Consider the following 13,440-nt stretch of genomic DNA (forward strand, 5'->3'; position numbering starts at 1 on the left):
AGCCATCGCCAATTTGAGTTTGCAACAAGGAGACAAACAATTGTGGACCATTTTATTGAGCAGTTGCATCGGTTACCTGCTTCCCAATCCCTCCCTGAAATTCTCCTCGAACGGGAACGTTGTGTCTAGTGCCAGTGCCAGTCACCACTCCAACAACAACCACAACCAGAACCCCATTTTGGGCGGAGACACGCCTCTGACGTCCAGTAATATCCCCTCGGACAGCCACAGAACTCTGGAATTATGAGTCACGAAAACCAATTTTACTTAACCTTACCCAGTGACAGTTCCATGGAGGTGTTTCCCCACAACACGTTGTGCTGTTACACGGCTAAATTACCTCAAGCCATCCCCTTAGATCACGAAGCCCATTGGGAAGTGGCTTTAGTAGAAATGATTCACCCTACACAGATCCAAAACATCACCGAAAAGCAAAACACTTTTGAGGTCGAAATCCTGAACCAACAATTACAAGAAGCCATGAATGACAACGGGTTTTCAGGGATCACAAGACCATCCACCAGCAATCCAGCCTTCAAAATCTACACCTTCAAAATTCCAGCAGGGTTTTATTTTAGTGGCCAACATTTGGTGGACACTATTGCGGACAGGTTCGAGTTCACCTTTGGCAAAGCCCTGAACAGAATCAAAAAAAGTGTCACCCTGGAGTACCATAAAGTGGCTCGTCGCATACTGATGAAATTTCAAGATACCCAAATATTGTCCATCAGTTTTAATCGTGACTTGTTTGATATTTTAGGTGGAGACACAAACATAGCTCCAAATTTTAATCCGAAGATCAACAGCAATACGGAATTTTACAAGTTTTTTCGATTCCCTGTAGAACTGAACCAAGGACTGAATTTAATGTTCGTGTACTCCGATGTGGTGGAGTATAACGTGGTGGGACACACCTCTGTGCCGTTACTGCGTGTCATTCCTTTCAAAGTGGATAGTACCACGACCAGTGACCAGGAAGGTGGAAACACCTATCACGTCCACCGGGAATTTGTGCATCCTCATTATTTGCCGGTCAGCAAGTCTTATTTGGACACGGTCAACATTGCTATGAAAGGAGATTTGGGACAAAATATTCCATTCACCAAAGGAAAAGTCACGGTGAAACTCCATTTTCGAAAACGGTTCTCTCACGATTCGTAAGTAAGTCATGTATCCAGTGTACCAAGGGGTTGCACGACAGCGAGGACACGGTTTAGGAGATATGTTAAAATCGGCCTTTCGTTCGGTGGCCCCAGTGTTGAAACCGATGGTGACACGCGGATTGCACGCCTTGAAAGATGCGGCACTGACGCAAGGCAAAGAATTTCTCCAAAATGTCATCATCGACAAACAAAACCCTAAAGAAGCCTTCATGAGGGCAGGCAAAAATGTCTTGCTGCAAACGGGTAAAGACATTTTGGGCCGACGAGACACACCTATAAATGCCCTGCACGCTACCGAGTCAGGCATTCAGCAAGGACAAGGCAGAAAGAGACGACGAAGAAAACACCCTTTCACCAGACTTCAAGCGAGAAAGGCTAAGAAAAGAAGAACCGTTCGAGACTTAGACGTTTTCGATTATTGAGACACAGCAACAACAAAAAATGATGCACCGAGAGTCTTGCGCTTGTTCCAAGACGGAACTGGATCTGTTTGCCATGCCCCCCACCATGATGACGATGCAAGAATCCCAATGGGTGGAATTTCATCCCGTCTCCTCATTGGCCGATTCCGCTCCCATCGAGTTTGAAATCAAGGGACAGCCAGAAGATTACATCGATCTGAACAGCAGTTACTTGTATTTGAAAGTCAAAGTTCTAGATAAGGATAATGGTGAAGTAACAGACACTGAGCCAATAGCTCCCGTCAACAATTTCATGCATTCCTTGTTCAGCTCAGTGGACTTGTACTTGAACAACAAACTGGTTAGCAGCAGCATGGATACTTACCCTTACCGTGCCTACCTGGAAAATCTCTTGACGTACGGAATAGATGCCAAGAATACTCATCTCAATGCCTGTGTGCTGTGGGAACCTGATGAAGCGAAGGCATTTGAGGAAACAGATAAAGACAATGACGGCTTTGTGGAAAGACGAAGCAAAATCCTAGGTGGAAAGAGTTTAGAACTGATGGATCGTTTGCATTTGGACATGTGGTTGCAAGAGAAATATTTGCTGAACGGGGTCAATGTCCGCTTGAGACTGAATCGTAGCAGTGCCGCTTTCCATTTGTTGGCTGATGCTGCTGCTGGCAATCCTAAAAGCCAAATTTTAGAGGCCAAACTCTACGTACGACGAGTGGAAGTGTTACCCAAAGTAGGTAACGACATCAGTCAAACGTTGAGCAGAACGACCGCCAAGTATCCCATACGACGTGTGGAAGTGAAAACGTTCACCATTCCCAAGGGACAACATTCTATGATCGAAGATCATCTGTTTCAAGGACAGTTACCCAAGCGTTTAATCCTTGGTATGGTCTCGAATTCAACCTTCAACGGAGCCTTCGCTGAAAATCCTTTCAACTTTAAACACTTCGACGTGAAGAAAATCGAAGTGAGTCGCGATGGCAAGACCTTGTGTACCCGACCTTTCGAACCTGACTTTGATCCCACAAAGATGAATTACTTGAGATCGTACTTGTCCCTGTACGAAGCCACCGGCCAGTTAGGAACCAACACCAGTCACGGCATTACGTACGACGATTACGCAGGAGGCTATGCTTTGTGGGCTTTCGATTTCACTCCAGACCAAGGCAGCGACGAGGGACATTTCCACCCTATAAAATCTGGCCAGATTCGTGTGGAACTTCAGTTTGCAAAAGAACTACCAGCAACAGTGAACGTCATCCTGTATGCAGAATTCGATAATACCATAGAAATCAACAGTTTGAGAGAAGTCATTCTAGATTATTAGAAACCATGGAAGACTGTTATCCCTCTTTACCTAGTGGAGAGACTTTGGAGATGAAATGTGAGGAGACCGTGGAAGGAGAAGAATCTCAAGACAAAGACGAAGAAGTTGTCATGATGAAATCGAGATGGCCAGAACAAGAAGCCCATTTAGTCTCCTGTTTTGCCAAACACTTGGTGGAAAAAATGACGGAATTGATCAAGAAAAATTGTTATGGATGTCAAAACGATCATCCCAGTCAAATTCAACACGATAAATGCCTGATGTTGAGCCAAGAAGAAAAATTGGACGAGTATCTGGACGAAGCTTGGAGTCTCATCTCGAACAAAGACGTGTTGCACCAGTGGTATAAAGACTTGCGTGAACATTCTTGTCCACCATTAACCACTCAAGAGATCCATCGTATCGAAGCTCTCCTGAATCAGAGTGAGGAAACAGAACGAATAACCGTTTATTCGTCAGACATTTTCAAGCAAAAAGTCAGGATCGAATTGACGACTTATTATTATTACCTGTGAAGAAGAAAACACAAAACAATGGATACCTGGGAACTTTATTACCTTTTGAACCACAGTTCGTATACGGCTTCTTGGAATCCTGTCGTCTGTGCTAAAGATGAACTCCCTCATCGCAAACCTAAAGACCATCAAGCTTACGTGATCAACACGGACGACAGTCATCTCCCAGGAACCCACTGGGTAGCCGTCTACTTTCCTCAAGAAGGATGTGTGGAATATTTCGATTCGTACGGATTGCCCCCTTTGGAAGACGATATCATCGACTTTATGAGAAGAAATGCTCAAACCACCCGATTCAATAACGTGAAATTACAAGGCACAGATTCCTTGGTGTGTGGACAGTACTGTGTGCATTTTCTGCATCATCGCAGCCTGGGCTATTCCTTAGAACATTTAGTGACTCATTTCGATCCTCGTTCTTCTGCTAGAAACGATGTGAAAGTAGATCGATGGTTTTGTGACCATTATGCTTATATTTTGTCTCAAGCTAGGAAACGTAGTGTCCATCAATGGCCTAATGATTTCCAACAGTGGAAATCACAATTTCATTCACAACGTTGTCAGCCCTGTTCAAAGTAGTTAGTAATTGAAGAAAAAAATGTTTGTCATTTGAAAAAAATTGTTTGATGTTATAATGTTGGATTATTGTTAAAAAATGTTAGAAATGTTGTTGTTTAGTGTTAAGTGATTTTTGAATAAAAAATGTTGTGTTTAGAAAAAAATGCCTTTGTCTTTTGTTTAGCTATAAGAATGTTGGATTGATGCTCTTTCATTTCTTACTATCCCTCTCATGAACGTTGCGGCTCGAAAACCGTGTGGGGGATGTTTTCCTTCACGTCCGCGCTTTAACTTTAAGAACCGGGTTGTTCCCAGTCTAGCCATCCATTGTCGACTCATCCTCCTAAGAAGATGTGCTCCAAACTAGCTAAGCTCAACGAAGCCTACGTGAATCTGCATAGGGTCAGACACAGTCTGATACCGAAACCAGAAGAAATAGAGAATGTGAGAATGTTAAAAATCACTGAAGACCTGATAGAAGAGCTCTTCAGAGAAGAAATGAACAGGGAGAAAGAAGAATGGACAGAGAAGTACAGACTTCAGAGACAGCAGCAACAGCAGCAACAACAGCAGCAGCAGCAACAACCTGAAGCTGACAGAGGCTTTGTCGATTGTCGTATCGACACCAAAGAATTCTTCTTCTCTTTCCGAAGAAGCAGACCTATCGCCAGAAAGTCTATCCTCAGAGGACATCGCATTCTTAGAAACTAAAAAAAAGAATGCCATAGCAAACAAAAAAACAGCCCTTTTCAGGGCTACCCAATACTCTAGAAAAGAAATAACTATTAATTTGCCAATTTGTGAAGGTAGAGTAGTGTGAAAATAAACACTAACTCTTTCTTAAAAATTTTGAGGGTATGTGTTTGTGTGATTGTGTTTGTAAGTGATAAAGTAGGTTGGTGTGGATAGTAGATTAAAATGATGTTTGTTTTTTGGGCTGTTTGAGGTGTATATTTTGGGTTAGATTGGATTGCTTTGCGTATGTGGATAGTCTATTGAAGTGATGGGTAGCATAAAAAAGTGAGCGAGTGTTTCTTTTAGGTCCGCGCGTTGTTGTTTTTTTGGTCATGATCTAGGTAAGATGAATTTTATGTTTTTAGGGGGATGTTTTCCTTCACGTCCGCTCTTTCAGTATAAATTGAAACTCGTTCGGCAGTCCAGCTACCCTTGTTGATTGATCAACACAGCCAGAAGAATGACTAGCAGAATAGTGAAACTGTTAGAACTCCAGATGCACCTGGAATATGCCAGGCGGATAGTAAACGAACTATCAGCGGAGGCTATAGTAGAAGAAGCAAGAATAAAGAAGGAAGAAGAGGAGAGAAGACAGAGGGAAGAGGAGGAAAAGAAAAGAGAAGAGATGATGTCGTTTAATATTCCTGAAACAGAGGATTGGGGTGCTGAAGCGAATCATCCTCCCTCTGCGCTCCCCAGAAGAAAGGTGAAAGAAGACTGGGGAAGAAGATGCGTGTGCGGCGCCAGGCCAGGAAGGTGCAACCATTAGATAGGTGCATCTGGAGTTTAAAAAAACAGCCCTTTTCAGGGCTACCCAATAGTCTAGAAAAGAAATAACGATTAATTTGCCAATGTGTGTGGGTAGAGTAGTGTGAAAATAAACACTAACTCTTTATGAATAGTGGAAGTGTATGTGTTTGTGTGTTTGTGTGTTTGTAAGAGCTCAGGTATGTTAGTGCGAATAGTAGATTATGGGTTTATTAGCAAAATGTGGAGAGTATAGTTAGGGTTATATTATATGAAATGAGAAAGTAGGGGGATGTTTTCCTTCACGTCCGCGCGATGTTTGGTCATCATCTAGGTAAGATCCATTTTATGTTTTAGGGGGATGTTTTCCTTCACGTACGCGCTTTCAGTATAAAACTAACAGTGTTGGCCATTGGAACCCATTCTACGGAATAAGCAAACAAGAAGATGCTAGCAGCTTCAGCTTTATATAACGATCTTATGGGAAGTTGGTATTGGATGGTAGATGGATTGAGTGTAGTAGAAAGGGTTGAACAGGAATGGAGGTATGCAGTGACAAAAGACTTCGTCTCAAGACAAGTAACCAGCCTCCACTTATCGGTAAATATTGTAAAAGAAATGATAGAGGATGAGGAGAAGAGAATCAGAGGTTTAATTAGCCCACCGTATGTGAAAGTGGGTAAGTTAAAAGAAGCGATAGATCATGTGACGAGTGCAAGGTGCTTTCTAGAAGACATTGTAGAATGGACAGATTGGTGTTTCGCGAAGTGGGGGTTAGAAAAACTTAAGAAAGCTGAAGAACTAATGAGGAATGTGCTGACCGAAGAGGTCAAGAAGATCAAAGAAAAGTGGTCAAAGGAAAGAAAAGAAGAAGAAAATAGGAAAAAAAGGGATGAATTCGAAAAACTGAACACAAACTGGATGAAAATCCAAGAGAAGTTCAGGGCCATGGGCCACCCGGACTGGTTGCCGGAAACAGAAAAGAAAAAGAAGAAAGGAATGATGGACAAAATAAGAGGATGGTGGAAGAAGTTAAGAAGTTAAAAGAAGAAGAAAAAACCCAAAGGCCCTTTTCAGGGCCCCCATATATCTCGAAAAGAGATAGCCTTTGAATTGCCTACCCCTTTTTTAAAAAAAAATTTTTTTTTAAATTTAAAAAAAAATCCCATGTTAAATTCCCTTTGTCCGTAGAGTGACCCACGATTTATTGCCATGTTAAATTCCCCTTGTCCGTAGATTGACCCACGATTTATTCCCATGTTAAATTCCCCTTGTCCGTAGATTGACCCACGATTTTTCGCCATGTTAAATTTCCATTGTCCGTAGATTGACCCAAGGGGTTCTGTAATGCTAATTCCCATTGTCCGTAGAGTGCCCCCCTTCACTACTCACGTTGATAAGAGAATTTTCCCATTGTGCTACTTTTTATTCTTGATTCTTTTAGTCCGTTTCCGCGTTTTGAGTTTAAAAAATGTTCTCAGACACGTTGAACCATGCAATTTAGCAATCCTGTTTTAATCGGAGCAAGAGCAGCTATTTTTGGTTCAATTAAACGATAAATTGCGTAAACAACAGCTGTAGCAGGTTAAGCTTTCTTGTAGTATGGTTTGTCGATTCCGGCGAAAATACCTGGTTTAGAATTTTTATCTATTATGACGACGTTGATATGTCACCGTGGTTCCTTTACATGGTCGAGTTTATCACAAATAATTCAAATCTTACCATCTTGGTAGTGGTCACATGATACATATCAGACTTGGCAGTACTGGCCAAAACCAATGCTTGATATGCGTAGTGGGGGTGAACGAAAGACAGTTTTGTATCGCTTGTGGGAGCCAAGAATATCGCGCGTTAAAAAAATATTTTGAGATAATGAATGCTGACGATTACGTAAAAATCAAAAACACAGGAGACTATATAGAGAAATACATTAAAAAATAATAATGTCGTATTAGAGAAAGCAGACTAATAAAATCAACAAAGCTGAAAAAAAAATATTGATCTCGATGAATATATGTCATCCAATATTCGTTAATTAAGAAGCAAGCAGAGTCAGTGTTATTTGACACTGCAAGAACGGAAAACCTATTGGCGTTGTCGAAAACACGGGCTACATGGGTTTCACTGTCGGGAAAGAAGTTATGTTTCTCTCAGATTTGTCTTTGAGTGTTTCAACAGCGTTAGCAATGGTTGGTTAGTTGTTGACCATGTGAACTCGAATAGAATAGATAGCCATTTGGAAAATTTACATGCCATCACACAAAGCAAAAACACAATATGAAGAAAGACAGGAAACAATAAAATGAGGCCAGTTACTTCAGTAAATTTAGAGACTGGAGAAAAAAAGAATTTTCATTGGTGGACACTGCTGGAAAATATTTCGATATTGAACCATACTCAGTACAGCTTGTTGCAAATTGTGGAACTTACTCAAGAGCATCAAAATTGTTTACTCAAATAATACAATTTTAGTAAATTCAGTAATGTAACTTATTTTTTTCCAACTACAGCGAATTGCCTGATCTCAAATATGCTCAGTTTCAACACTGCACTGGTCACGTGACTGCACTAAAAATACCTATGCCTTTTAACAATATGCAGGGTTTCCAAGTTATTTATACTTTGTCCCAGTCACGTAACTGACTTTGATAGTCAGTTTACTGGTAAAATTGATTATTAAACACTCTGTGGAGAAATATACCTGTTACATTAAATAAAAATAAATGTAGAATAAGTTATGGTCTATACTTGCGTGCTAATGTACACTACTGTATCATCCATAAATGTGTGTTAATGTACACTAATGTATGATCTATACATGTGTGTTAATGTACACTAATTTATGGTTCATAAATGTGTGCTAATGTACACTAATTTATGGTCCATAAATGTGTGCTAATCTACACTAATGTATGGTCTATAAATGAGTGTCATGTACACTAATTTATGGTCTATAAATGTGTGCTAATGTACACTAATTTATGGTCTATAAATGTGTGCTAATGTACACTAATTTATGGTCTATAAATGTGTGCTAATGTACACTAATTTATGTTTCAAAAATGTGTGCTAATGTACACTAATTTATGGTCTATACATTTGTGGTAATGTACACTAATTTATGGTCCATAAATGTGTGCTAATCTACACTAATGTATGGTTCATAAATGTGTGCTAATGTACACTAATTTATGGTTCATAAATGTGTGCTAATGTACACTAATTTATGGTTCATAAATGTGTACTAATGTACACTAATTTATGGTTCATAAATGTGTCCTAATGTACACTAATTGATGGTCCATAAATGTGAGCTAATGTACACTAATTTATGGTCTATACATTTGTGCTAATGTACACTAATTTATGGTCTATAAATGTGTGCTAATGTAAACTAATTTATGGTTCATAAATGTGTGCTAATCTACACTAATGTATGGTCTATAAATGTGAGCTAATGTACACTAATTTATGGTCCATACATCTGTGCTAACATGCACTAATTTATGGATTATTGGTGTGTGCTAATGTACACTAATATATGGTCTATACCTGTGTGCTAATGTACACTAATTTATGGTCTATAAATGAGTGCTAATGTACACTAATATATGGTCTATACCTGTGTGCTAATGTACACTAATTTATGGTCTATAAATGTGTGCTAATGTACACTAATATATGGTCTATACCTGTGTGCTAATGTACACTAATTTATGGTCTATACATGAATGCTAATGTACACTAATTTATGGTCTATAAATGAGTGCTAATGTACACTAATTGATGGTCTATAAATGTGTGCTAATGTACACTAATTGAAGGTCTATAAATGTGTGCTAATGTACGCTAATTTATGGTCTATAAAGGAGTGCTAATGTACGCTAATTTATGGTCTATAAATGTGTGCTAATGTGCTAAGGAATGGTCTAGAGATGCAAGGCTATAACATCAGTCTACGTCCAGCAGAGTTATAAAAAAATGAACAAGTTTTGATATAAAAAATAGATTTTATTCAATCATTGATCTAATTAAAACATGTAAAGTTGTATAAATGGCAGTTTTAAATTGCTTTCATTACATGCCATGTTTTGCTTAACATGAGATAGATTATCACTATGACAACAACACTGAAATAGAAAATAAAGTATTAAATGTATAGGAGTATTCTGTATAAAATAAAAAATTATCACAGTCATTAATACAAAAAGAGTAAATGCTCATATGACAAATCACAGACTAATATAACTCAAACAAACATTGCATGGAATAAATTAATATAAGATGCTTTTATCTATATAAATAACTTGTAATAAGACTGCAAGTGGCAGTAACAAGTGGCAATATATATACAAATAAATGTATATATACAAATAAGTTACTGATGTCAATACTGATTCAAAGCAAGGGCACATGATTGACTTAGTGCATTTCAGGTTACATTCTTCTGTTGAAAGTGACCCTCCTTTCTCTTTAGACCTCAATCATATTGTTTCAGGATGTGCTTGTTTGACTTGCAGCATAGGCACTGGATTCAATTGGTCAATTAGACAGTTGGATTTAGGGTTCTATATTGTATCTTTCTCTTTTTCTTCATTGCATCCTGGTTATCATTAACTGCCTCTACGTCCCAGACTTGTTCCGGCATTGGTATAAATAGCAGCATTGGCAATAGCAACAGATTATGATGCTTCCAAGAAAAATAAGCACAGAAATAGGAACAGTGATACCAATTATGAGAGGAAGCTGAGGTTGAGGCAATGTAGTTCCTGGTATTGGCATCACTGTTGTGAATGCTGAAAAGAAATATAAGGTCTGTGTACTATTTTAAAGATGCCCAAAAATGAATGGACTATAATTGCCTGTTTGGACATCAATGTTTTTGATGCTGAAAGAAACTGAAGATCAGATTTTAAAGATGTCCAGAGACAGGTGCATTTTAGTTACTAGTAATACCATCACTATGCTGAAAGAAACTGAAGGTCATCTTATTATTTTTAATATGCCCAGAGATGCAAACCTTGCATTTACAACATTTGTAAACCTGTAATCTTATGTATTTTGATAGGAATACCCCTCACTGTTATCAAAGAATAAATCCAATTCAGCCTACTGGAATGTCTCTACAAGAATCAATCTTAATAGTTTTTCTGCATATAAAATTAAGATGGTGAATACAGTACTACCTCACTATAAGAACCTTCATTGTAACACTGTTCCTTCTGTAAGTCAGAATGGTCATGGATCACTATTCACTAAGTAGTAGTATTATATACTTCATTTTAAGGCAGTCTCACCATAAGGCAGTACATTACTTGGCATCCATGAACTGTGTGATAATGTGGGATTACTGTTACAGTATTATATACTTCATTTTAAGGCAGTCTCACCATAAGGCAGTACATTACTTGGCATCCATGAACTGTGTGATAATGTGGGATTACTGTATTATATACTTCATTTTAAGGCAGTCTCACCATAAGGCAGTACATTACTTGGCATCCATGAACTATGTGATAATGTGGGATTACTGTATTATGTACTTCATTATAAGGCAGTGTCACCATAAGGCAGTACATTACTTGGCATCCATGAACTGTGTGATAATGTGGGATTACTGTATTATGCACTTCATTTTAAGGCAGTGTCACCATGAACAGTATACTACTTGGCATCCATGAACTGTGTGATAATGTGGGATTACTGTATTATATACTTCAATTTAAGGCAGTCTCACCATAAGGCAGTATTACTTGGCATCCATTAACTGTGTGATAATGTGGGATTACTGTATTATGTGCTTCAGTATAAGGCAGTCTCACCATAAGGCTGTCATCCTGACATGATCATATTTCCTGTTCCTGCACAATTTTGGTATAGGAAACAATTTATTGCCCTTATGATGGGGAGACATGAACATTTGTCCACCCAAAACAAGTCATGATCCACACGGGCATCATCTTTGTTAAACATGACTTGCCCTGGGTGAACAGATCTTGCCCTGGGTGAACATGACTTGCCCTGGGTGAACAGATCTTGCCCTGGGTGAACATGACTTGCCCTGGGTGAACATGACTTGCCCTGGGTGAACATGACTTGCCCTGGGTGAACAGATCTTGCCCTGGGTGAACAGATCTTGCCCTGGGTGAACATGACTTGCCCTGGGTGAACAGATCTTCCACGTATTGAAGACTATAAATGTATAATGCTCTGGTTTATGACAGGCAAACAGAAAAACAGGACAAGTCCAAAACTTTCAAAACTAAATCAATTTAAATATGCACACCAAATTTCAATTATCTACTTCACCTGACTGTACCTCAAATTCTGTTTACATCAAACAATATTCAAAAGCATGCTGACAAATTGAAAGATGTTTGAAAGGTCTAAAAATTTAATTAAATCATTTATATATTAAAGGCCTACATCATGTGATTTATAACTGAATTTATAAAGCAATTATCAAAATTAAGTCCAAAAATATCACAAATGTGTACACAATTGAAAATTAGGTCATTGGATCCACTCAGTGTATCAAACTAACACAATTTTGTCTCGTTTGTCTTTATAATTTTCCAATATCATGCTTACAAGTATGCATAATGGAGTGACAGATCAGTGAAAAACCCAAAATCAACGTCACCCATCCTTGGGGAGGTGGACAGACACACAAACTGGACAGAGATACAGACTGGACTGAACATAATGTCATTAGGTACTGACTAATCTTCTGAGAGAAGAAATAGAGAATATACATGTAGTAAAAATCACTTACCAGTTGAATTTGGAGTTGTTGTGACAGTTGTATTTGGAGTTGTGGTGACAGCTGAATTTTGAGTTGTGGTGACAGCTGTATTTGGAGTTGTGGTGACAGCTGTATTTGAAGTTGGGGTTATACCAGTATTTGGAGTTTGGGTGATAGCAGTATTTGGTGTTGTGGTTACAAATGTGCCTGGAGCTGTTGTAACAGTTGTGTTTGGAGTTGGGGTGATGTTTTCAGTCGGAGTTGTGTTGATCATAGCTGAAAATAAAGCGATAGAAATCATTAGACTTTTCCGAAAATTACAAGCAACCCACAAAAGAGTGTAACATGTATGTCCACTTGCATCAAACCATACTTAGGTCAATAAAGCAACTAAATGATGGTCACTGTGACCTACCTGACATAGATCTATGATTATGATGGTCACTGTGACCTACCTAACATGGATATATGATTATGATTGTCACTGTGACCTACCTGACATGGATATATGATTATATTCCTTTTTAAATAAATGAAACCCACAAAATTTATCACTGCAAAGTACTTTAAATTGGAGCTGAGTGCATACAGTTTGGATGTAAACTAGAAGAAAAAAAAGCAAAATCTCTAATATGAAGTAGTATTCTCATTGTGAAAAGCATTTAACTGATACCTTACTGTTGATAGATGTCATGGAGTACAGTGTACAAGTGATGTCTTACTGTTGATAGATGTTATGGAGTACAGTGTACAAGTGATACCTTACTGTTGATAGATGTCAAGAAGTACAGTGTACAACTGATACCTTACCGTTGATAGATGTCATGGAGTACAGTGTACAACTGATGCTTTACTGTTGATAGATGTCATTGTGTACAGTGTACAACTGATACCTTACTGTTGACAGATGTTTTGATGTACAGTGTATACAACTGATACCTTTCTGTTGACAGATGTTTTGATGTACAGTGTACAACTGATGCCTTACTGTTGACAGATGTCATGGTGTAGAGTGTACAAGTGATACCTTACTGTTGATAGATGTCATGGAGTACAGTGTACAACTGATACCTTACTGATGATAGATGTGATGGTGTACATTCTATTACCTTCCTGTTGATAGATGTCATGGTGTATAGTGTACAACTGATACCTTACTGTTGATAGATGACATGGTTTACAGTGTACAACTAATACCTAACTGTTGATAGCTGTCATGGTGTACTGT

At 38.6% G+C, this 13,440-nt stretch overlaps 1 protein-coding gene across 3 annotated transcripts in view; it reads right to left on the bottom strand.

Moving 5' to 3' along the window:
* Positions 1-9,506: 9,506 nt before the first annotated feature.
* LOC149795970 (uncharacterized) overlaps positions 9,507-13,440 on the bottom strand; it is a 30,190-nt gene continuing 26,256 nt past the window's right edge. For all 3 annotated transcript variants that reach the window (XM_089965891.1, XM_089965889.1, XM_089965890.1), the window contains 2 exons: positions 12,243-12,488; positions 9,507-10,263 (listed from right to left, as the gene is read on the bottom strand). In XM_089965891.1, the coding sequence (XP_089822017.1) occupies positions 10,091-10,263; positions 12,243-12,488 (419 nt within the window). In that variant the 3' untranslated portion in view covers positions 9,507-10,090. The remainder of the gene's footprint in view (positions 10,264-12,242; positions 12,489-13,440) is intronic.

Source organism: Sinohyriopsis cumingii, chromosome 7, assembly GCF_028554795.1.
Source record: "Sinohyriopsis cumingii isolate HCF-2022 chromosome 7, ASM2855479v2, whole genome shotgun sequence".
NCBI classification, from domain to species: domain Eukaryota; kingdom Metazoa; phylum Mollusca; class Bivalvia; order Unionida; family Unionidae; genus Sinohyriopsis; species Sinohyriopsis cumingii.